General features: G+C 42.0%; 2 protein-coding genes across 6 annotated transcripts in view; one reads left to right on the top strand and one right to left on the bottom strand.

The window, feature by feature from the left end:
* The window catches only part of si:dkey-40c11.2 (drebrin-like protein A), a 115,782-nt gene extending 101,662 nt beyond the window's left edge, over positions 1-14,120 (top strand). The window contains exons 8-16 of one of the 2 annotated variants that reach the window (XM_060907183.1): positions 2,252-2,306; positions 2,422-2,496; positions 2,600-2,696; positions 2,784-3,251; positions 5,267-5,647; positions 5,759-5,842; positions 12,049-12,161; positions 12,294-12,348; positions 12,429-14,120. In XM_060907183.1, the coding sequence (XP_060763166.1) occupies positions 2,252-2,306; positions 2,422-2,496; positions 2,600-2,696; positions 2,784-3,251; positions 5,267-5,647; positions 5,759-5,842; positions 12,049-12,161; positions 12,294-12,348; positions 12,429-12,565 (1,465 nt within the window). In that variant the 3' untranslated portion in view covers positions 12,566-14,120. The remainder of the gene's footprint in view (positions 1-2,251; positions 2,307-2,421; positions 2,497-2,599; positions 2,697-2,783; positions 3,252-5,266; positions 5,648-5,758; positions 5,843-12,048; positions 12,162-12,293; positions 12,349-12,428) is intronic. The other variant, XM_060907184.1, reaches the window with a different exon arrangement.
* Positions 14,121-21,074: 6,954 nt separating this feature from the next.
* rtkna (rhotekin a) overlaps positions 21,075-26,599 on the bottom strand; it is a 150,160-nt gene continuing 144,635 nt past the window's right edge. For 3 of the 4 annotated variants that reach the window (XM_060907185.1, XM_060907186.1, XM_060907187.1), the window contains exon 12: positions 21,075-22,449. In XM_060907185.1, coding sequence (XP_060763168.1) covers positions 21,902-22,449 — 548 coding nt within the window. In that variant the 3' untranslated portion in view covers positions 21,075-21,901. Of the gene's footprint in view, positions 22,450-24,032; positions 24,081-26,599 lie in introns of all 4 variants that reach the window. The other variant, XM_060907188.1, reaches the window with a different exon arrangement.

Below are 26,599 nucleotides of genomic sequence, written 5' to 3' on the forward strand. Positions count from 1 at the left end.
AACTTTTTCTGATTTGTTTTATTATTATTATTATTTTATTATTATCAACATCATTTAATCTATTAGGTTTAACTGATGTTTATGCATCATCATGAGCAAAACTGTCAAATAATAATTTAAAACAAATCAAAATATTTGCTTAAAAATGTTGAATGTGGGATAAATTATCAAATAATTTCTTCTATCAATAACTAGGAGCTAATGGAATCATTTATTGGCTTTATTACCCCGTTATAACAAAGTAAACCACATTTTAAGTCCAGTTGGACAACCGTCCTTCCAGTTATGTTAAATGAAATGTCTTGCAATCAGTGTATCCTATATGTAGTAACTGTAACCCCTAACTGTCTTGTGTGCTTTAGGGATGTAACGGAGTCGACAAATACATTAATCCGAATGAACAAATGAAATTAAACTTGCAGGACAGAGAAAGACCATGTTCATTAAAGGTCCCATGGCATGAAATTTTCACTTTCTGAGGTTTTTTAACGTTAAAATGAGTTCCTCTGACCTTCTTAAGTCACCCCAGTGGCTAGAAATTTCATAATGTGTAAACCAAACTATGCCCAACATTTGAGAATGGCGCGTCAAAACGGCGCGTTGATAAGCTCTTCCCTTTACTACATCAGCAAGGGAGATGATCCCCACGCCCCCCCCTCTGGATTCCCACCCACTGTATGGATTGCCCGCCCAGTTGTAGTGAGTAGACCATAGAGGACACAACAATATGGCATCACCTAAGCGAGCGAAACATGGAAATTGCGCTGTACATGGATGTGACAACACAGAAAAGAGTCTGTTTTTACTGCCGACGGGAGAGCCCCTGAAGACGCAGTGGCTTAATTTTATTTACTTCAATAATACGCCGTCGAGTCTACCTAAGACGGTGTATGTTTGTCGGAAGCATTTTACTGATGAATGTTTCCACAACTTGGGACAGTACAGGGCAGGTTTTGCACATCAACTGTCACTGAAGCCTGGGTCCGTACCAAGCATCCCTGCCGCATCAGCCACAAACACCGAACAAGTAAGTGTATAACTGGTCGTTTTGCCGTGTTTTAAAATCGGTGCCACGTTAGCCTTGCAATGGCTACATTAGCTGTGCAGCTAACCGCTTCCTGCAGTTAGCCAGGTAATCTGCGCTACAAAACTAAAAAGCATGCAGCATGCTCTGTTATAATAGCCAATCAAAACAGTTTTTACAAAGACACCCACATTCTTTTTTTTAAGTCACTCATTCATTTTATTTGTTTGTTTGTTCAGTAAAAACCCAAACATTTGTTGAATTTATTTTATTTCCTCGCGTCGCACCTTAATGACGTCAGCGCGCGGTATTTTTCCCTTCGCGGTTTGTTCCTTCTCTCTCGCCATAGTAAGACACCCACATCCGCTTGTTCTGACCCACTGGAGGTAGCGTCACAGTGCTGTTAGCCAATCAGAGGTAACACGTTTACATGTCATGAATATTAATTATAAGACCCGCCCCCACCCTCTACCCTTCCCCGCCTCCTGCTTCTCATTAGCAAAACGACGCACTGGGAAAAGCGCTGAAATGGGGCTTTCTCCCAGGAGGCTATATCTACGTGCCGAGGGTTCATTTCGAGAAAGGCTGCGGATATAACATCCGGAAACCTCCACGAGCCCGTTTAAAGCATCAACAAACCACCATGCCATGGGTCCTTTAACATGAATGTGCAGTGCTGCATGATTCATTCATTCATCCAAAATTATATCTGTTTGAGTGGGATTAAAATAACAGTCCTCCCCCCTCCAGTGTTTCTTTGGAGGATTGTGGTCAGATTCATGTTTAATATTTTTAAAAATCCTTTCCGGTTTACCATTGCTTTATTGCTGTACTCCACTACAGTGCTCACACTAGCTGATAAATAGAAGTTTTTGCACTAAACTATCCCATCATGCACCACAGAACTGAAGGACTTGAGGACTTGTCTGATAGATCTATGCTACAAAACTGTAATGGTCACTATAATGTAACCGCGCTTTAAAAAAAAAAAAATCCACATACTACTGCAGGCATTTTTGGTAGCACTGAATCCTTCACATGCATTCAAATGCAAGAATAAAACTGTAAAATTAATAAAACTCTCTTGTATGGTTTCACTTAAAAGTGTGTTCTGCATGCTGCTTTGATACTACTGAAGTTTTTAGTCCGCATGTGAGAACAGCTGAAAAATGAGCAGCGGGACATGGAAGATGACAAATACAATGTTTGGTGTTTTTGTTTTTCCAGGAGATTGGATGCCAAACGTCGGGAAGAATCTAGAAGACAAGAGAAATCTCGATGGGTGAGTAAGTTTATATGTTGTTAAAAAAGAAGGTTAGGGTTTCACTACTAGAGAGTTAGGACTCTTCAGTGTGTAATCTGATCATGTTCATGAGATGAATGTGTCTGATGGACAGGAGGAGCAGCAGAAAGAGCATGAAGAAGAGATGCGGGCTCGCCTCCGACGCAGCGAGTCCATAGAGAAAGCAGCCGTGAGTGTTTTATGGATTCACTGGTTTATCATATTTGGAAAGGAAAAACTTCACAGCTTTTGGCTCGGTTTGTATTTGTAATGATTCCTCTTGTGATCACTAGGAGGCAGCAGCCCTCATTTCCCAGCGCTCCATGAACCCACGAGAGTTTTTCAGGCAGCTGTCACAAAGCTCCACCAGCCCTGTATCCCCACGCTCAGGTAAGTGTTAGAGAAGCAACCTACCAAATCAGTGCGTCATTAAGTGCAGCGTAGCACAATCCGTTTTTCTTGTTGTTAAATATCCAGGCAAACCTCCATTCCGTCGTTACCAGCGCAGTTTGACGGACACCGCATTCATCTTCGAGAGAGCCAGTGCCAGTAGCGGTCCCACTTCTCCACTCAGCCCGTCTGTCACATCCCCTTTCTCTCGCACACCGACCAGCCCTTTCAATCGCTGCATTTCTCCAACCAGTCCAGGATTCCGTCCAATAACATCTCCCCAAAGCCATCATACCCCTGTGAGGACTCCTCCCTCATCTCCTGTTGAGTGCTCTGCCCCACCAGTGTCCTCTCTGCCCAGCCTGCCAGATTCTAAAACTCCTCCACCTCAGTCTGCTCTTCCTGATCTTCCTGCTGCCCAGGTCTCTGCTGTCACTGAGTCGTCAGGTGAGGTCGAGAGGAAATCATTCAGTGCAGATGTTAGTGAAGAGGAACCTGCTACTGTCCTAAACGCTCCATCTGCACCCCTGCCTGAGAACCCAGTTCCATTGAAGGGTAAGATCTATCTATCTATCTATCTATCTATCTATCTATCTATCTATCTATCTATCTATCTATCTATCTATGGTTCATTTCAGATAGACAACTTGAATCTGATGAGAGTGTGATTTGAATGACTAACACTAATTTGTTTGTAAATGTACATCAGGGTATATGAATGTTGCCTGTTTAGCATGCTACCAACATCAGGAAGTACTGCACACCAGATGGTGGAAAAATAGAGATGTCTGTATCACGTTTGTGAATCTTATTTTAAGGTGTTTAAAGACACTCACCCCCCCCCCCCCCCCCCCAAAAAAAAAAAAAAAAAAACAGAGAGAGAGAGTGGGGTCCACATTGAAAAGCAAGCATTTAAAAAAAACCCAAAAAACTGGAAATACATGGAAGATTTTAGAACTTTGAAGTATTTAAAACAAGGAAAGTAAATATTCAAGATATTGAATAATTTAACATTCAGTATTTAAATAATATTGAGTGGTATATCAGATGTAGCCTATTCAGCTAACATGATATTGAACGAGTCAAAGACGAGTTTGGTATCATGCTAGCTGAATGGAATATATCTGATATACCACGAAAAAAGCCAGCCAATATTTTTTTTTTTTTTGGGCTTTTTGCACCTTTATTGGATAGGACAGTGTAGAGACAGGAAATGAGCAGGAGAGAGAGATGGGGAGGGATCGGGAAATGACCTCGGGCCGGAATCAAACCCGGGTCCCCGGATTTATGGTATGGCGCCTTATCCACCTGAGCCACGACGCCCCCATTATTATTATTTTTTATTATAATACACTCTATTCATATCACCATTCTGGAAAACCAACACTAGCTTACCCGTGAATTGGTGCGATTAGCGTGGTAGTGCAGTCACCTTCCAGATGGTATAGCATTCATCAGTAGTGTTAGCGAATGCTAATAAAGTAGCAAATAATAATAAAATAGCGAATGCTAGCGCCCGAGAAACTAAGATCTCGGTCTCCAGACTCTTCTTCCACGCACGCTTGCTACAGTATTTTTCACTCGTACTTAAGTATTCATTTCCCTGTGCAATTTCCTTCGTTACTTTTAAAATCAACATCGACAACTACACACAACGGAACTACCTGGCAGCCAAAAATTCTCTCAAAATCTTCCGTATTTAATGAAGTAAACCTGGCGGTTTTACAAATTGTCAGTCACTCACTAGCGTGGAAGTTTTACATCTCTGACGGATCTCTTTTCCAGTTTTTCGATGTCCGTTGGTATGTTTTTCTCTTGTAAATATGCGTGAAGAATATATAATGAAGTTTTGGTAGCCTTTTGGGTGTTCAGCGCATCTTTCCCTTTCCTGGCGAACACAGAAATGGTTATGCGCATGTGCAACAGGAAAGTTTTTCAGTGGATATTCGCATCAGCTCTGACGTGTGATGTCATGTCTCGACAACCATGCAATATCGTAACAATATTGCACGCTCATTCTCCATTGGCTAGAGTGATGTAATACACGTAGGATAAGCGATATGCTAACAATATTGCATGCTATCAAACCAAATGAATGAAACCTGCTAGAAGGGAATGGAATACATGCTTTTATTCCATTGAGAAAGTGTCCTGTATGGATAATGATCTGTACTATTTCTAGGTCCATATTTAAATTATTTTGCACAAACTCGTCACGTCTTTGCCAGCTTGAGTGCCAAGCTGTCATTAAAGCAGGAATACTCTGATATAAGAAACTCTGAAACCCATGTAAATGTTTCAAAGATTCCACTTTCTAATATTATTGTTGTCCATAATATAATTTGTAATGAAAATTGTTGTGGTGTTGGTAAATTAGAAAAGAATGAATATAGAAGTATTCTCACTAAAACACTCAAACTTTTGGAGACCACTCGTGAACATATAACCTTAATGGATTTACAAACCAATTAGATTTGGGGATTGGCATTGTGGATATTGAGTTTAAAACATTTATCTACTGTGTGTGAAGTATAAATTACTAGTATTTAGTCTGTTCGTTATCTTAAAAGAGCCAGTTTCAGAGTTCCTCAGCGATACCCGCATGTCGAGTGAGATAGAGGAAGAGTTAATAATCATCATTGGCCCAGAGGAAGAAGAGCCAGAATTACCACTGGAAGCATGCACCGCCTATCTTCCATCCACAGAAACATCCTGCAGCTCAGAGGGTCCAGCTAAAGAGGAGCAGGCTGACATGGCACGATCAGAAGCCGTCGCAGTTTTCCATCTTGCTGAGGTGGAGGAACCTATAGAGGAGGAAGAACCAGAGCAGGAGGGAGATGAACAAACAGCAGAGTTTGGTTTAAGCAGGGAACAACCAGAGTCTGAAACATCAGCCAGTGATGAACCAACCCTGGTAGAAGAGACTGAGGCTGATGTTAAAGATGAAACGGGCAAGTCGAAAGATATTTCAACAGGAGTGTAATAATATTCACACAGGAGTATAGCGATATTCCGCGGCACGGTTTGTTCTTGAGTCTTTAATCATCTCTTCATGTTTGCAGAGGTGTGTGTGGAGGAGACTAAGAACTTTGTGATTGAAGAAGAAAGGCCAGACCAGAATGGCATATGTCCTCAGAATGGTACAGGTAATGGGATTCATGTTTAGTTCCCCCAATACAGATAAAGAGCCATGGATTAAAGATGGCAATATGTGCTTTAGCTTTGGAGTGGATTCCAAGTAATCCCTTAACAATCTGACTGATAGGGGTGTACAGAGAAGATGAAGATAATCTAATACATCATGCACTCAGAGGCTCGGGTTGAAATTATGGATTCTCTTCAGTGACTGGTATTTTCTGAAGGGCGCAGTACTACGCCAGTCACTGAAGAGAATCCGTAATTACCGGAGCCTCTCAGTGCATGGTATATATATATATATATATATATATCATTATCTCAAGCCACTTTATCCTTCTACAGGGTCGCAGGCAAGCTGGAGCCTATCCCAGCTGACTACGGGCGAAAGGCGGGGTACACCCTGGACAAGTCGCCAGGTCATCACAGGGCTGACACATAGACACAGACAACCATTCACACTCACATTCACACCTACGGTCAATTTAGAGTCACCAGTTAACCTAACCTGCATGTCTTTGGACTGTGGGGGAAACCGGAGCACCCGGAGGAAACCCACGTGGACACGGGGAGAGCATGCAAACTCCACACAGAAAGGCCCTCGCCAGCCCCGGGGCTCGAACCCAGGACCTTCTTGCTGTGAGGCGACAGCGCTAACCACTACACCACCGTGACGCCCCTTGGTATATATATATATATATATATTTTAGTGCTGTCAAGCGATTAAAATATTTAATCACGATTAATGTCGCGACTGTCATAGTTAACTCACGATTAATCGCAATTTAATCGCACATTTTTGTCACATGAAAAACCATTGTAATTCTCTTATCAGCATAAAGTGAATGGGCTTGCTTTGTGCCAATGTTTTTTTTATTGCAAAGCATAACGCGTCTTGACACAGCCACTGCAAAGTGAAACCTAAGCCGAGCACCGGGGCTAGCAAAAGAACCATGAGTGAAGTGAGACAGGTTACACAGTGACGGTAGGCTTGACATGCTTGATTATAATGTACACTATTATATTAACTAAGTTGTTCGTTGATAAATATTGCATTGAATCTGATCTTTACTGTTTCAGCTCACTTAACACATGTTGTACTTTTACACTTTCTGCCTGTTGATGCGTCGCGCTGTCCAATCAGAGGCGGCCAAATTTGCATATTACAGGAAGGATTTCTGGGATAGCATTGAGTTTACAGTTCAGAGGGATCTGGCTTCTTTAGACGCTGTCTTCTTAAAACTGAATAAATATTTAAAAAGAACCAAATGAGCCAGTCTTTTGAACGGCTCTTTTCAAAGAACGGATCACAAAGATGCGGATCCCATCAAAGAGCCATAAATCCCATCTCTACTAGCGCGCCCTGCCCGCGCTGGTTCTTTGGGGGGAGGGCAGAGGACTCTGGCTGTGCGGGGCGTGGCATTACAGTCTAGCTGCTGTCGGTTTTCTAAGCAAAGTCTCTGTTCCAAGTTCCTGGCAGTTTCAAAAGCTTATGAAAAACCTACATCATGCCACAGAGCGTTAATCTCGCGATAAAAAAATTATCGCCGTTAAAATTGAGTCAAATTAACGCGTTAATAACGCGACATTTTTGACAGAACTAATATATATATTTTTTTGGGCTTTTTCACCTTTATTGGATAGGACAGTGTAGAGACAGGAAATGAGCGGGAGAGAGAGACGGGGAGGGATCGGGAAAAGACCTCGGGTCGGAATCGAACCCGGGTCCCCGATTTATGGTATGGCACCTTATCCACCTGAGCCACGACGCCCCCTAGTGCATGGTATATTAGATTTATATCCCTCATCAAAAACTTTCAAACTCAAAGTGTTTAAGATTGAATCCCGGCATGAACTCGCCGAAGGCAGCCATGATTGTTGTTTACGTCAGAGCGACCTTCGATATGCAAATGTGCAGTGTACCATGCTATCGCCTGCCTCGCTAGGTGTGATCATGATGCGTAGATCTACCGGTACACACACACAGGAATGTTCGCGGAGCCTCAGCTGTGACTCGAGTCAGCCGTATAGCTTGAAACTGTGATGTCAGTTCATGGTATATCCAGGATATACCATGACTGACTCACCCCATTTTTTTTTTTTTAATTTTGATGTCACTATATACATTGCTTAATCAGTGATGCAGCTATTTTATGTCACATGAGCCGTCCTTGGCCAATCCCTGCATGGGAATTTTGATGATGGATATAAATCAGAATAGAACAAACTGATCATGAACTAATTTTGGAAGTTTGAAATGCTGTAAAAAGAATAATCGGTATGTAAACCTTTTAGATTCGGTTCATTTTAACCTCTCGATCTGCATTTGCTAAACAAAGCGCTGAATAACTAGTGTTGGATATAAATGCTAAATTCCACTTAGAAATTTGAAAAGATTTAAAAGTAATTGTGGTTCACTGCAGACATTTTGAAATTCTTCTTGTGTTATTATTTGGAGTACACGATACTGAGACTTGGAAACACAAGCACTGCAAATGAACACTCGACTAACAGCGAGCTAACTTTAATTACCCAAGCTGACAGTCCTCGTGCGTCTTGTTGTTATAGCAACACTGACGCACAGTTCATTCATGTCGTGTTATACTGACCGTGATTAGGAGCTTCTGACTTGTAAAAGCAGATCATGGATAGTGTGATTTTTCTCAAAGCTCTGACTTTTGACCTGTTGTGTTCGTTACTGAGTTTGAGGACGTGGATGACTCCGAGTCGGCAGGTCATCATCTCATAAGGGGATATAAGGGGAAGTCACTAGAAACGCTGCATCTTATGCCCAGGTCAGATGGCAGAAAGACGCATGCTGCGATCGGTCGGGTGGCGACCGACCGCAGGTGGACGCAGGCGTTTTGCATCAAAACCTTCGTTGTGGTCAGACGTATTGCAAAACGCAGAGTTTTTAATCTGAATCTTGTCACGAACCAGCCGGGAACATCTAGGCCCTTATCCGATCTTTCACCCCTTTCCCTGGTTTTCCCCGAGCTTTCCCAGCGCTGCAGCCAGCACACCTGTCTCTCATCAGCTCATCCACGACTCTGTATTATACCGCTCAGATATTCATTCAGCATGGGATTGTCTTCGCCTCAGGATATGGGTTTTCGCCCCCCCCCCCGGTTTTTGTATTCCATTATTTTGTTACTTTGCTGCAGAGTATTTCCCTCTTCTGTGGATATCTTTTTTTTGGGACTGTGAGCGCGTTGTTTTTCCGATGCAGAAGCACTTTGAACTTTTGAACTGAGAGCTCTTTGCTGTTGTGGGGCTGCGTTTCTGGACTCGATCATGCTTTTTTTCCTTTTGCGCTCGTTTGGCAGCTGATCGCTAATTATTAGTGCTGTCAAAGTTAACGCGATAATAACGCGTTAACGCAATCTCAATTTGTCGCGATTAAAAAAAAATAGTGCCGTTAACGCAAATTCTAATTTGGCCCTGCGAGTCACCCGTAGTTCCTGTTGAGGCTTGTCGCGCGCTGCTTCAATAAGAGTACGTGTGAGTGATGGAGAAAGGCATAGACATATACAGTTGTGTTCAAAATAATAGCAGTGTGTTTAAAAACGTGAGTAAAGCTCAAAATCCTTATAATAGTTTTTATTTCCATGCATTGGGAACACTGCACATTATATTCTACATCAAAACATGAAGAAAAATGTATGAATATTTTAATTACTTTACAGAAAATGAAGAAAAATGAACACTGGGCTGTTCAAAAAAATAGCAGTGTCTGCATTTTTCATTACAAACTCCAAATATTTACTGTATAAACTGAAAAAATCTTAAGGATTTAGTATTCCTGTGAATCACTAAACTAATATTTAGTTGTATAACCACGGTTTCTGAGAACTTCTGGCACCTGTGAACAGGTATTCCAGCCCAGGATGATTTGACAACATTCCACAATTCCTCTGCATTTCTTGGTTTTGCCTCAGAAACAGCATTTTTGATGTCACCCCACAAGTTTTCTATCGGATTAAGGTCCGGGGATTGGGATGGCCACTCCATAACTTTCATTTTGTTGGTCTTGAACCCTGATGCTGCTCGCTTACTGGTGTGTTTGGGGTCGTTGTCTTGTTGAAACACCCATTTCAAGGGCATTTCCTCTTCAGCATAAGGCAACATGACCTCCTCAAGTATTTTGATATATGCAAACTGATCCATGATCCCTGGTATGTGATAAACGGGCCCAACACCACAGTAAGAGAAACATTCCCATATCATGATGCTTGCACCACCATGCTTCACTGTCTTCAGAGTGTACTGTGGCTTGAATTCAGTGTTTGGGGGTCGTCTGAAAAACTGTCTGCGGCTCTTGGACCCAAAAAGAACAATTTTACTTTCATCAGTCCACAAAATGTTTTTCCATTTCTCTTTAGGCCAGTCGATGTGTTCTTTGGCAAATTGTATCCTCTTCAGCACGTCTTTTTTTTAACAGTGGAACTTTGCGGGAGCTTCTTGCCGATAGATTAGCTTCACACAGGCATCTTCTAATTGTCACAGTACTCACAGGTAACTTCAGACCGCCTTTGATCACCCTGGAGCTGATCATTGGCTGAGTCTTTGCCATTCTGGCTATTCTTCGATCCATTCGAATGGTAGTCTTCTGTTTTCTTCCACATCTCTCTGGCTTTGCTGTCCATTTTAAAGCACTGGAGATCATTTTAGCCGAGCAGCCCATCATTTTCTGCACTTCTTTACAGTATACGTTTTACCTCTCCAATCAACGTTTTAATCAAAGCACGCTGTTCTTCTGAACAATGTCTGGAACGACCCATGTTTCTCAGGTTTTCAGAGAGAAATGGATGTACAACATGTGCTGGCTTCATCCTTAAATTAGGGCCACCTGACTGACATCTGTTTTTTCACAGAATGAATGACCTCACTAATTAAACTCCACACTGCTATTATTTTGAACACGTCCCTTTCACTTAATTATTCGATTACACAGACTCAGGAGCATGCATATCATGAATGTTGGGTCTGTTGGTTTTCTATGACTCTACTACACCTACTGGTAAATTATTTGCCATGTAGTAATATAATTTCCACCAAAAACAGTGACTGATCTGGTTAGTCGTGTTGGACTGCTATTATTTTGAACACAAGTGTAAACATCCTCGCCGCCATATTGGATGGGGCAAAGTGGAGATTCCGAGAATAAAGATGCCTCATTCATGTGCTGCGTTTAACTGTACCAACAGGTTTACCGTCCAAACGAGATCACATGGGATTACCTTTCACAGGTGAGACTGGAAAAATACTTTTCAATACTGTTCCTTCAGTTTCCCAGCTCATCTCCACCGGGTAGGTGTAGAGTTATAAGCAGTGAGAATTAGAGAATACAGTGCCACACTATGATGAACGTTTTTGAACGTATGATGAATGTTTTTATTTTTGTTATCTGTTTTTTTTCTTCTTTTATGGCAAATACTTCTCTTCAAAAGAAACTAATGAAGAGTAAAATAAAACTTTTTTTTATTTTCACAGTGATATGCACTTTATTTTTCATCCCTTGGTTTTCTCATCTAATATGGAAGTTATGGATGTCAGTGGCTGTGACAAGACGCGTTATGCTCTGCAATAAAAAAAAAACATTGGTACAAAGCAAGCCCATTCACTTTTTTATGCTGATAAGAGAATTACAATGGTTTTTCATGTGACAAAAATGTGCGATTAATCGCGAGTTAACTATGACAGTCGCGACATTAATCGCGATTAAATATTTTAATCGCTTGACAGCACTACTAATTACCCATTCCTGTATTTCTCTTGTCGGCTCCTCCCCTCCACTCCTCCGCTATCCAGATTAAGACCTGCCTTCTACATGCGTCAACCTGCTATCCGCACCGATTGGAAGCGAATCGCAGCTGAAACGTGAACAGATTGTGATCCACTTGTGTTAACCTGCCTCCACGAAAGACTCTCTGCAACACCCTGCCATTATCTGCGTCGACGCAAGACCAGGCTTGCGTCTACCTGCGATTTTGTTATCGCAGGTAGACACGAGTAGTCGAAAACTAGTTGCAGCCTGCCGTCTGACCTGGGCGTTACATGCGTATAACACACAATCTGAATTGTCTGTAACATCTAAACAGAGATTTTCAACAGAATGCTGAGTCTAGTGTTTTTATGAACTGCACAGAATTTTTGCCTAGAACCTTAACCACAATTAAATTGCTTATGGATTGCACTTTACAAATCCTCCATCTAGCCAAGGAATGTGATGATTCGTCTGACCATAGCACACCAGAGAAGTGCACTTACATAGTCAATCGCGAGGAAACTGAGGAAGATGTGCAGATTGAAGAAGCAGAGAACGGAGAGGTATGATTTAAAAGAGAGAAATCTAGTTTGAATTTGACCTAATTACTAACTTCATGCCAAAATCACTACTTTTAATGCATAAACCCCATTATTGATTTTAATGTATGATAAACAGTGTTCGTTTCCCCACAGTCCTCAGCAGACAGACCACTTCTACGTGTGCGAGCGCTCTATGATTACCAAGCAGGTCAGAGGTCATTTCATTTCCAGTGCATCGAACCAACAGCATGGTCTCGTATTGATCTCTGAATACTCTGTGCATTCCAGAGGATGAAACGGAGATTTCCTTCGAGCCTGGGGACATCATCATGGACGTGGAAACGGTGGACAAGGCCTGGTGGAGAGGTCTCGACAAAGATGGCCGCCAAGGTCTCTTCCCTTCCAACTATGTCGAGACCATCTAAGGACTTCAGTTTTCTTTCAGAGACTTTGTCTCTTTAGCTTCAGTACCAGCACTCAGGGACCAAAAGCTTTGGGGGATCCAGCAGAGGGAGCGAAAAACAGGCTCTAAGTCTTCTGGCTGTACCACAGTGAAGGTACTAAGAGACTGATGGGACAAAAGAGATAAGGAAATGATCTGAGATCAGCGCTTGAGCTTGTGTATGGTGACGTGAGACAGGTTGCTTGAAGTTATTCTGAACCATCTCCAGGTTATTGTTTTTGTGTATTTTTATTACCTATGATTTGGCTCAGCAGCACGTTCGATTCTTTCAGCAGATTCTTGGTTCTGTTTCTAACACGCAAGTCAGTCATTGTTCGGATATCGACTGATTTATGGCTTTGTAACGCTAATGTTAGATATAGTAACTATCAGCCTTCATTACAGCTGCATTTAGAGCATGTATCATTTTATTGTTTATCGGGATGATCCCTGTATTACTTATAAAGTTTCTGCAGTGCTGCTGAGCAGATTCTGATCCACTTTTATATGCATTTACATTAGGCTTATGCAATATTGATTTTTTTTTTTCCCTGCTTGAGAGTTACCGTTTTAAAAAATTGAACTAAACAATTTAATAGTCCAGGACTGGAAAAGACAAGAAAATAAGCATTTCCACTATTTAAGGTTTAATAACATCAGCTGTGCGGTCAGGAACTGCTTGCTGGCAGTGGCAGTTGTGAAAACTCAGCTGGATGGTGGCGTTTTGGATGACTCTGGAGTATGATATTAAATATATACTTGTCTAATGATAGTAAAGTCAAAGAAAGTGATAGATTTTATTTCATATTAATGACCTCAAGATGGAGAAAAGGGGGTGGGGCTTATAAGCGGTATTGGTTTGTATCAGAGAGTTTGGTGTACCTGCGCAAATCAATCCAGATTCATATGTCAATTGGCTCATCTCCCATTATATTGGGAGAAAAAAAAAAGATGGTTCTTTTCAAGTATTGTTGAGTGAGATTTGTACTCGAGTACCCTGATGTTAAAGTGTGGAGCGCCGAGACAAAGTGCGCAAACGGTGGCAGGTCTGGTAATATGATATTATATTATAGAAACCAATGTCACCAGATATCATGGCATTGTATTATCATGTAGGGATGATAAAATCGTTATATCACACAAGCCTAATGTCCACCCAAATTCTGCTTCGCTCTGTGTTCTGGGTAATGCTGAAGTGAGGATCTTTTTACTAACCGACATCTGACTGAGGTCAAATAAAGCAGGACGGTTTTATACTGTATTTATGCTGAGCGAAACATTTTAATAGACACAAATTAAGTACAGGTTCACTGATGTAATCCCACACGTACAAAAAAAATTATCACCGATATGATAAATCTATCCACTAACTTCTCTAGCATGACATTTCCCAGCATGACCCATTTTCAAATCTTTCTGTGTCAGATACTGTTCTGTAAGGATTGATCAGAATTTCACTCTACTATTTTATACCTATTGACCATCTGACAGTTTCTTGTCTGTCACTTTATCAGTTAATTAAAGATCTATATATTGTATTTAATTTTTTTGTCTTTTTTTTTTTAGTTCAAGTATTACACAAGCTGAAGTTGTAACAATCACTACATATTTTTTTGAGGCTGGACTTGGGAATTGTTATTGAATTAGCATAAGAAGATGCACCAAGTTAAAGTATTTTTATTAAGAAGTTTCCTCAGAGCTTCTCACATCAGATATCGGAGGTGAAATTGTATGATAACCACACTTTTTTTTTGTGGTTTCATGTTTTCAATAACCGTGTTTAATAGTGTTCAGTCATTTTAACACAGTGGGTTTAGACTTGAGAAGGAAAAAAAAAAAAAACAACAAGAAGCTAGCACATGAAGTACTCCAGCACAACTTTTGAGTGTGCGGTTATAGAAAATAATGAACGACGGAGTGGTGTGACACATTACTACACCAAACTCGATTCTTTTTCTCCAACAGCTCAGCCAAAAAGTGTTTTATTCCACTTATACAACAACGATTTGCCAGTGATAATTTGTATCAGTGTAAGAACACTTCCACATACACTACCGTTCAAAAGTTTGGGGTCACCCAGACAATTTTGTGTTTTCCATGAAAAGTCACACTTTTATTTCCCACCATAAGTTGTAAAATGAATAGAAAATATAGTCAAGACGTATTTCTGGCCATTTTGAGCATTTAATCGACCCCACAAATGTGATGCTCCAGGAACTCAATCTGCTCAAAGGAAGGTCAGTTTTATAGCTTCTCTAAAGAGCTCAACTGTTTTCAGCTGTGCTAACATGATTGTACAAGGGTTTTCTAATCATCCATTAGCCTTCTGAGGCAATGAGCAAACACATTGTACCATTAGAACACTGGAGTGAGAGTTGCTGGAAATGGGCCTCTATACACCTATGGAGATATTGCACCAAAAACCAGACATTTGCAGCTAGAATAGTCATTTACCACATTAGCAATGTATAGAGTGGATTTCTCATTAGTTTAAAGTGATCTTCATTGAAAAGAACAGTGCTTTTCTTTCAAAAATAAGGACATTTCAAACTGACCCCAAACTTTTGAACGGTAGCGTACTGTCTATCCGTTTAATGATGTGGAACGTTCATGAAACAAGTTGGCTCTTGTTTTCGCTCATGTTATAGCAGCTATAAATAAGACTTTTCTAATGGTGGAAAATTTTCTTTGCAGAAGACATTGCCATATCAACAAGTTCTTGGGTTTTTACTATAATGTAACGCTGATGTTTTTAGAATGAATGCATTAATATAAACCTGTAATTTGTCTTGCAGCTGTTAGAGAAGTTATAGAAAATAAATCAACACTTTCTGACTAATCTGATTCAAGAGCGATGTGGTATCAGCATTTTACAGCAAATTTCAGGGGCCACATAACCACATCCGGAAGGATTATTTTTGTTGTGAAATAAACCCAAGGTTTAAAAGGTGTGTGTATATACAGTACCAGCCAAAAGTTTGGACACGCCATCAAATTCAATGTTTTAAAACACTTCATGTCTTAAAAGTAATGATGGATGTCGTTTCTCTTTACTTTCTTGACATAATACGGATTACTACAGTTGTGGAATAGGGCTATTTACTGTTTGATCTCATGCATTAAGAAGGCAAGAAATTGCACTAATTAACTTTTGACGAGGCACCTGTTAATTGAAAAGCATTCCAAGTGAAGCTGGTTAAGATAACGCCCATAGTGTACAAAGCATCAAGGTAAAACACTGGATACTTTGAAGAATCTCATCTCATCTCATTATCTCTAGCCGCTTTATCCTGTTCTACAGGGTCGCAGGCAAGCTGGAGCCTATCCCAGCTGACTACGGGTGAGAGGCGGGGTACACCCTGGACAAGTCACCAGCCACGGGGCTCGAACCCGGACCTCGAACCCGGACCTTCTTGCTGTGAGGCGACAGCGCTAACCACTACACCACTGCGCCGCCCACTTTGAAGAATTTAAAATATAAAAAATTGTTTTAATAACAATTCCATACATGTTCTTTCAGTTTTAATGTCTTCAGTATTGCATAGCTGCCAACATTCTGAAGTTGTAAATAGTAATACAAGGTTGGGTACTGAGTCTTGGTGGGGGGGTCGGGGGGGCCAAAGCCCCCCCCCCGCCGCCAAAGCTTTCTAGCAAAACTACCCTGAAAAATCACACTAAAACAAAATAGTTTGACAAAATTTATTCTACAAACTAAACTATCATCTTACATTAATTTGCAAAGTTCTTTTCAACAGTGGAAACAAATTTACCTGGAACTAGAATACATATATCATCAAAGCAATTTGGCACAGATCAAACATTAAAGGAACCTCTTGTAATCAACACCAAACATAAAAATGCCTCAAAACATGCTTGGCACAAAGTGAAACAGCTCAAAAAAGTGTCAATTTCAACTTGCTTCTTCACATGACTACAAATCAAACAGAACAGAATCAACAACACACCCCGGGCATCAAATCGTGCCCGTCAATCACAACGCAAGGTTTTTGTTTGGATTCTTTGGGCGGGCTTTTGCAGGAGTGACGATAAGGCTGCGCAACGCTGGAAAAAGCGCTAGTGAACAGCGCGCGTTTGACTCCGCTTTGGAATCAATTTTAGAAGAATTAGACTTGGAGTTTTCGTTGAAACATGAGCAGGAAGAGGCTCTCCGCTCATTCCATGATCGCTGAATCTTCACCAAAACACTCGACGCTCCAGTGGTGTCCCTCTCCACATGCTGTTTGTTTACCCCATAGACATATAAACATAGACGCCGCATTGAGCTGGTGGCCCGTTGCTGGGATACGTCAGAGTGTCCGCCATATTGGATGTGGCAAATCTTCCCCGTAAACCAATGCAAGTAAATGGACTGAACTTCATAAAGCCCCTTTCTACAATAATATTTAACTCGATGCCTTTTATTCACCCATTAAGACACACACGTATATATTTGGGAAACAAACAGGCATCAAAACAACACGTATAACTTTTAATGTGATGGTTATAAATAGTGTGCGAAATACCCTGTACACTGCAAACTAGCGACAGATCCGCGATAGATAGCTCAGGTAAGCTAATCAGTTAGCATACTGTAGCAAGCTACCAAAACCTGAGGCCACAAAGTGAGCTGAATGACCGCCAAACTGCGTTCGGCCAGGTTCTCACGTCATACCAAAACAAAATACATCACTGATTCCTTCACATTCAGAAAGGTTAAAAACGTTCATCATACGTTCAAAAACGCTCATCATAGTGTGGCACTGTATTATCTAATTCTCACTGCTTATAACTATACACCTACCCGGTGGAGATGAGCTGGGAAACTGAAGACTGAAGGAACAGTATTGAAAAGTATTTTTCCAGTCTCACCTGTGAAAGGTAATCCCATGTGATCTCGTTTGGACGGTAAACCTGTTGGTACAGTTAAACGCAGTCAATATGGCGGCGAGGATGACGTATGATTCTACGCAGAAGGCGGCGTCTATGTTTATATGTCTATGGTTTACCCTCCCCCACTGCTTTCTGTCGCTCTGACTACGTCACAGTCACTGTTGCGCTGATTGGTCAGAGCGGGTTCAAATACGAATCCCACCGGTGATAGACTTTGAAAATGACCCATGAAAATTGGCAAAATCGTATTTTATTGTAGTAAATTCGTATTTTCGTAATCAAAACAATAAATCGTAATAAATACGATTTATTCGTAGTAGTTGGCAGCTATGGTATTGATCTACAATGTAAAAAATAGTCAAAATACAGGAAAAAAAAAATCACACCAATGAATGAGTAGGGGTGTACAAACTTTTGACTGGTACTGTAGGTGTAAAGATTTCTGAGGACCAGTTGTAGAACAGACATCTTTTTCACAATATGTCGTCAGACTGGTACATCATCTAGTAATGCATCACAATGCTGGGCTTAATTACAGTGAAATACAAAAAATGAGACGTGTGGTTTAGATTTGTTTAAAGTTTTGTTTTTAATAATTTGCAGTTCTCTGATTATCCTACATGCAGAGTTAGTTTTCGCTCCAATGGCAATGTTCATGCAGGCAGCCTGCTGACGGGACGCTCAGCTCCGCGTTACATCTAATGTTATCTTCCAGACCTCTACTCATCTGATAAAATATCTTCATAGCTGCATTTATAACAACAACAACAAAAAGGTGGTAAAATATAGTTTTAACAAACGCAACAAAAAAAGTTGTTAATTTACAAAACTTTACAACAGGAAACACAATGAATTTACAGATTTAAGAAGTTCACCATGGTGGCTCGAGATTAACAATGAAAAGCATTATTAGTTTATCATCTCACTTCAGTACAGTAATACAGTGTATAAGTTCACCACTCCCACCATACTGACGTAATTTTCAGTAAACAGTAACAATTGAAACAGAACACAGACCCACCACACACACACGTCCTGGTTTGCACATCAAACGAACACACCGGGTGGTTATTATTCACATCCTCATCATTAGATCAAAAGACCTCATTATGGGGGGGGGGGGAAGACAATCCTGAGATGCACATATTTATATTCGGTTATCAGCTTGATTATACTGGAGTTATCTAGTGTCCACTAGAGCTTGTTATTTTCACTATTGACCTTTTGTATCAAGCACAGAAATGACAAAATACACTTTGCTATGACCTTTCCCATCAACAGCTTATTGTGAAAGAAGTGCTAAGATCAGCGATGCGATGCAAAGGAGAAGTAAACTGCACTGATAATGCAAATGAAATGTGGAGAAGAGAACGCTTTAATCTGGGATATATTTGCATAGTCGTGTACGTTTTATAGTGTTTTTTTGTTTTAAACACCTGATACTATCTGACCCAACATATTTCTGGATTTGGTGGCACCGTCATTACAGCAGCCTGTAACATCATGAGAACTGATTACATCAAGGCCACCTTCTCTTAAAGGAACAGTCCACCGTACTTCCATAATGAAATATGTTCTTCTCTGAATTGAGACGAGCTGATCCATACCTCTCCGAGCTTTGCGCGACTTCCCAGTCAGTCAGACACGCTGTCACTCCTGTTAGCAATGTAGCTAGGCTCAGCATGGCCAATGGTATTTTTGGGGGCTGTAGTTAGATGCGACCAAACTCTTCCACGTTTTTCCCGTTTACATAGGTTTATATGACCAGTGATATGAAACAAGTTCAGTTACACAAATTGAAACGTAGCGATTTTCTATGCTATGGAAAGTCCGCAGTATAATGACCGGTGTACTAACACCTTCTGCGCGCTTCGGCAGCGCATTGATACCTGCACTCCTCTTCGGGCACGGCCAGTGGGCGAATGCCCTGGTCCGTCCGCCCTGTCTAAAAAAAAAAATGGTACAACTCGAGCCCCATGGTAAAATTGGGACTTTGTCATTTTTCCGCATGAGGCCCATGGTAAAACCACACTTCCAGGAGGGGCTGCCGTCTGCCTCCCAAGCTGGCCGAGAGTGCTCCTCGTCGGGCACGGCCAGGCGGGCGAATGCCCTGGTCCGTCCGCCCTGTCTAAAAAAAAAATGGTACAACTCCGAGTGAAGGTATCAATGCGCTACCGAAGCGCGCAGAAGGTGTTAGTACGCCTGTCATTATAGTGCGGACTTTCCATAGCATAGAAAATCGCCACGTTTCAATTTGTGTAACTGAACTTGTTTCATATCACTGGTCATATAAACCTATGTAAACAGGAAAAACGTGGAAGAGTTTGGTCGCATCTAACTACAGCCCCAAAAAATACCATTGGCCATGCTGAGCCTAGCTACATTGCTAACAGGAGTGACAGCGCGTCTGACTGACTGGGAGGTCGCACAAAGCTCGGAGAGGTACGGAGCAGCTCGTCTCAATTCAGAGAAGAACATATTTCATTATGGAACTACGGTGGACTGTTCCTTTAATAGACGCCTCAATCCTGATTTTGAATTCTTAATTTATGAAGCAGCTAATGTGTGTAAAAGGCATGCAAGTAACATCAGAATGAAAAATTTCACACTGATGCCATTATGAGAAATGTGGATTTTGTGAAATTGGCCATGCGTGATGAACCACTGCAGCAGATAATTGAACGACGGAGTTGGATATCATTTTCTGTGGTGCACACACTGAGAAGAAAAGGGACGACACTACCATTTCGTGTCGCTGACATCATAAGCTCAAATGAATTTTTTTTTTTTTAAAGTTGCACTTTATCCATGTTTCCATGTGAAAGATGGAAGATGGAAAAGTACCACCTTAGCCACAAGGAAAGAACAATTTAGTCGTCTTTTTTTTTCTGAGACTGCAGACACACAAGGTGCATCATATCTAGTAGGATTAATGACTTTACACACACACACACACAAAATGTGTCAGCTTTCCTGGTCTTGGTCAATCAGTAGAAGGTGACTCCCAGTGATGGCCCATTCTCAGCACAGCACTTACACACACCCCTTTTCCACCAAATCAGTTCCAGGGCTGGTTCGGGGCCAGTGCTGGTGCTGGTTCACAACTTGTTCAACTTGCGAGCCAGCTGAGAACCAATTTGCTTTTCCATCGCTCGCGGTGCTAAGGGGAGCCACGTCAGTTACGTCGCTGTATACGTCAGTTACGTCGCTGCGTTTGCATAAACCTTGGCGCGAACATTGAAGCAACAACAACACAGAGAAGAAGCAGCAGCAACAACAATAATAATAATGGATGACTTCGTGTTTGTACAGCTGCTGCTTCTCGGCGCTTAAAAATGGCGACCTTTCGCGGTCTTGCGATTGCTGTTGGTCTTAACAACTCCACCCCCCCCCCGCTGACATAAGCGGTTCTTTCCTCTGGCCCAGCAAAGAGTCGGCGCTAGCCTGGAACTGGTTTTTCTGGCCCCAGAGCCAGTTCTTTGTCAGTGGAAACAGAAAACCCGGTTCCAAACTAAGCACTGGCCCCGAACCAGCCCTGGAACTGCTTTGGTGGAAAAGGGGCAACAGACATGGTAGTAACATCAGGCACAGTACCAGTGTCGGGGATTTTAAACACTTTAATCACCATCATCTAGCATTTCCATCAATATTAGTTAGCGACCACGTCACATCACTGTTGCTGGTTAGATATTTTTGGTTAGAAACTCAGGCTGAATCAGGATTAAACAGGAAGCACGACACCTATTATGGTAACAGGTGCGAAGATAGCTTGTGTTTCTTTCACGGTTTTTATTTATAATTTGTTGAATTATGTCTCACAAATTGGGTTTTACAAAAAGAATAACGGCACAAAAAGCACTAACGAAGCTGCTGCTAAAAGAATCTGCATATAATTAGACTAAACTATAGTAAAGTAACATTGTGAAGAGATTTTATACGCCATTGCTCCTATAAAATGGAAGCTGTATGTTTTGAGCTAGAGCAGATTTTCAGTAGCTTGTAAATTTAAATGTTAAATTCGCACTGCGTTATGACTGAATTTATGTTCGACTAAGTTCTGCAGCTAAACGCAGATCGTTACTCCAGTTTGAAAGCGATCAGAGGAGCACGTTGACTCTTGGTAATGCCTGTTCTGTAAATACTGTACTCCAGTTAGAAGTTGAGAAAAAGAGGATTTTTTTTGTACGACGCAAAACTGCATATACCGATCGTGAACCATTTATAAATAACTCTCCATCGCCATGGTGCTGAGCCCATTTACAGAAAATCTCCCATTAACTATAGTCTTTGTCCATCACCATCCCTGCAGTGAGACTCTGAGCCACACTTGAAGACAGTTACACTTCCTTCTAAGGACTCGATGGCGGGGATCCTTTCTTAAAAGGTCGTTTTGCGAGAAATTCTTCTCTCAGGAAGAAACCTGAAGGAATTAAACGTGACTCTGTAGCCAGTTTCTGGGGTCCAGCTTTGCTCGGAGGTTCCTCAGGCTGCGGCGTGCTCCGGAAGGTCGCGAGAAGGCGAGATCTGATTCGGGGCTGTTGCTCCCTTCGCTTGAGCTGTTACTGGAAGTGGAACCGGAGCAGGAAAGAGGCGGAGCCTGCTGATGGAGCGAGTTGGATGATGGAGGTTGGCACGAACAGTGGAGGCCCCCGTAGTTTCTTCCTCGCAGCGTGGACAGCTTGGCATCCAGGGAAAGCGTACGAGGGCGGAAACGGCTGGAGGCGAGGTAGTGGGGTGAGCAGGGGCTAGAGCTGCAGGGGCTGGAGTTGTCAGAGGCGAGGCTGGCCTCGGAGGACAGCAGAGCGCGAGTGCGGCGACAGCGGGGGCTGGGAGAGCTGCGTCGGAGGTTCTGGGGGCTACCAGGAGGCTCTTCCTTAAATAAGGACATCCAGTGAGGTGGGGTTTGAAACTCAAACTCCTCGATACGCCTCGTCAGGATGTCGGTGACGGCACTGATGTCATCAGATGTATCAATAACTGTTAGACAAACAAAGAGCAGAGTTACAAGAAACGTTCGGGATAAAGGCAGACAGAAGCTTTCTTGTGCTTAGTTATTGGTTGTTTGCTCAACTGTGATAAAGATAACTAAAAAACTTCCATCTCATTTTGTAATTCGTCAACTAATCCATAACAGTCAGGCTTCCAGCACATGCCATTAAACTGCATATCATGGGTAAATTCAGGAGCGAGATCAATGTAATTCTCCTATTTTATATTAAACTTTGGTCAAATATCTGTCACATTTTGTGCAGTTTTTTTTTACCTTATGCAACACCAGAAAAATTCAGTTGAAATCAAGCCATTTGAGGCGAATTGGTCCGCCTCTGAAAAAACTTGGCGTTTGGATTTCCCGGCAAACACTGATTTTCGTGACGTCGCGTGCGGGACGCCTCCTTCTGAATCCTACGTCAGCGCTGGTTTGTTTATGAGAAAACGACCTGGTGGTTTTCTGCAAATTTCTTCAATGTTATCGTGTAATTATTAAAATGGTTAACAGATGTATCGTAGGAGGGTGTAGCAACACCAATCATGGTGGGATTAGTACTCATCCAGTGGCGTGCACAGACATTTTGGGGGGCAAGTGCTCTGGGGGGGAAAAAGGGCACTTTTTTGCACATGTGGAACACCTTATTATAAAAGTCTGAGATTTAACCCTCCTCTTGTGTTTGGGTCGCCACTGACCCGTTTTAGTTTTTAAAGGTGTAAAACAACCACTTAATGTTAATTTATTACATCAAGGCTTTTTGACTTTGCCAGGAATCTCTAGTTGAACAAAATAGAAAAAGAAATTTTTGTTTTCCTAAATCTGAAAATGGTCTAGCAAAAAATATAATACTTATGTGCAGTTGTTTCTGTATGCGACGGGCTACTTCACGACAAAATAATTACAGCTTGGGCTTAGAGGGCAAACAATACATTTTCACTCGATTCATGTGTTACCTGGCTGGTGGGGCAGGGGAAGAGCTGACTGACTGCCCGATGTGTTGTCTGCGCTACGACAAGGCCGTGGCTTCCAGGACGCTATGCTGCTGCAACCTCACATTGAATGCACTGCACGCTTGTTCACATGACAGAGCAAGAGAGACAGAGGTCCGGTGTGTGTGCGGAGGGGGCACACATCGGGACATTATTTTCACACACGCTTTTAATGCCGCGGCTTTTCTAAAAGATCATGTCGACATTGGCCTCAGTAAACTGTAAAAAAAAAAAAATTCAAAAGGGCACTTTTTTGGACAGAGGGCAGAGGGGCAGGTGCTTGAGCACCACCTCGTGTCTATCTGTGCACGCCACTGTACTCATCGTTTCCCAAAAGACCGGACAATGAGAGAGAAATGGGAGCGCTTCGTGTGAGGCACCCGGAAGCCGAGGACCAAAGCAGAGCCGAGAAAAAGACCAAGAAAATCAGCAATTCACAAGTTGACTGTTTCCAGGGTAATAAGAGAGACTATACTCTAAATTACCGATAGGTGTTCCTGTGTTTGTGTGGTACACGGAAAATGTTATTTATTGACACACACAAAAGTAAGCAACACGAAAGCGCTGGGCGATAATACACTTACTTCACATGTATCAAGGGATATGTGTGTCAGGGCTTGAGATCTTGGGACCTGTCAAACACATTAAATGTAAATACAACCCCGCTTAGCCAATTCCATGTGTGTAGCTTATGAAATCTTTCTCCTACAGTAGCCAGTACTCTTCTAAATGAAGGAATATATAAATACATAATAGTAATTAGAAAAAATATGATTTATGTAACAATAGATAGATGAGCATTGATATATGAATCCATGGGCTTAGCAGCTCAGGTGACAATTCCATATTTCAATGCAAAATCGCTCGCTGCTAAACTTGGTCTACACAGGCTGTGCACTGAATCCATGCAGGGTCTCTCAGCCTGCTGGTGGATCCGCAGGTGACGTCACGAATCTGGCTCCAGACTCCCTTGGGATTTTTCCAGACGCGTTTTATTTTATTTTTTTCTGCTGTAGACAGATGGCCTTGTGCAAAATTACCCTTTTGGATGAGTGTGTAAAGGGACATTCTTTCATATTAAAAAAAAAAAAACGAAATTGGTCCAGAATATGCACTTTAATGTAGCTCAAGCCACTTCAGAACCGGTTCTCAAGGACTGACCGGGTCATAAACTACTATTCAAATCACATCTGCCTTCATTTAAAGCCAACACCATTTACAGTGGGGCAAAAAAGTATTTAGTCAGTCACCAATTGTGCAAGTTCTCCCACTTAAAAAGATGAGAGAGGCCTGTAATTTTCATCATAGGTATACCTCAACTATGAGAGACAAAATGAGGAAAAAAAATCCAGAAAATCACATTGCCTGATTTTTAAAGAATTTATTTGCAAATTATGGTGGAAAATAAATTTGGTCAATAACAAAAGTTCATCTCAATACTTTGTTATATACCCTTTGTTGGCAATGACAGAGGTCAAACGTTTTCTGTAAGTCTTCACAAGTTTTTCACACACTGTTGCTGGTATTTTGGCCCATTCCTCCATGCAGATCTCCTCTAGAGCAGTGATGTTTTGGGGCTGTCGCTGGGCAACACGGACTTTCAACTCCCTCCAAAGATTTTCTATGGGGTTGAGATCTGGAGACTGGCTAGGCCACTCCAGGACCTTGAAATGCTTCTTATGAAGCCACTCCTTCGTTGCCCGGGCGGTGTGTTTGGGATCATTGTCATGCTGAAAGACCCAGCCACGTTTCATCTTCAATGCCCTTGCTGATGGAAGGAGGTTTTCACTCAAAATCTCACGATACATGGCCCCATTCATTCTTTCCTTTACACGGATCAGTCGTCTTGGTCCCTTTGCAGAAAATCAGCCCCAAAGCATGATGTTTCCACCCCCATGCTTCACAGTAGGTATGGTGTTCTTTGGATGCAACTCAGCATTCTTTCTCCTCCAAACACGATAAGTTGAGTTTTTACCAAAAAGTTCTATTTTGGTTTCATCTGACCATATGACATTCTCCCAACCCTCTTCTGGATCATCCAAATGCTCTCTAGCAAATTTCAGACGGGCCTGGACACGTACTGGCTTAAGCAGGGGGACACGTCTGGCACTGCAGGATTTGAGTCCCTGGCGGCGTAGTGCGTTACTGATGGTAGCCTTTGTTACTTTGGTCCCAGCTCTCTGCAGGTCATTCACTAGGTCCCCCCGTGTGGTTCTGGGATTTTTGCTCACCGTTCTTGTGATCATTTTGACCCCACGGGGTGAGCTCTTGCGTGGAGCTCCAGATCGAGGGAGATTATCAGTGGTCTTGTATGTCTTCCATTTTCTAATAATTGCTCCCACAGTTGATTTCTTCACACCAAGCTGCTTACCTATTGCAGATTCAGTCTTCCCAGCCTGGTGCAGGTCTACAATTTTGTTTCTGGTGTCCTTTGACAGCTCTTTGGTCTTGGCCATAGTGGAGTTTGGAGTGTGACTGTTTGAGGTTGTGGACAGGTGTCTTTTATACTGATAACGAGTTCAAACAGGTGCCATTAATACAGGTAACGAGTGGAGGACAGAGGAGCCTCTTAAAGAAGAAGTTACAGGTCTGTGAGAGCCAGAAATCTTGCTTGTTTGTAGGTGACCAAATACTTATTTTACCGAGGAATTTACCAATTAATTCATTAAAAATCCGACAATGTGATTTCCTGGATTCTTTCCCCCCATTCTGTCTCTCATAGTTGAAGTGTACCTATGATGAAAATTACAGGCCTCTCATCTTTTTAAGTGGGAGAACTTGCACAATTGGTGGCTGACTAAATACTTTTTTGCCCCACTGTAATAATAAACAACTAGCATACTGAATCTAGCTGTTATTGTTTTTCCCCTCTACAAATATCAGGACAGTACGAGACTTAAAAAAAAAAAGTACTGATCATCTTCACATAACCAGGCCAAGACACCACACAGAACGGATGAGCAGAAGCTGGGAAGCTGGTTAAAGGTCTGAAACACCCGCCCTGGTTACTTCACCTGTCGCTGTAATAGGAGGAGAGCAGCGCGCGGATCTCAGCAGAGACAGCGTTATCCTGCAGCAGCAGGCCCTCACAGGACGGAGGGGCAGACAGAGGGGGAGCTAAGGGCAGGGCAAAACCACCACAAGGGGCAAA

The sequence above is a fragment of the Neoarius graeffei genome, chromosome 24 (assembly GCF_027579695.1).
Source record: "Neoarius graeffei isolate fNeoGra1 chromosome 24, fNeoGra1.pri, whole genome shotgun sequence".
In the NCBI taxonomy this organism is placed as follows: Eukaryota; Metazoa; Chordata; class Actinopteri; order Siluriformes; family Ariidae; genus Neoarius; species Neoarius graeffei.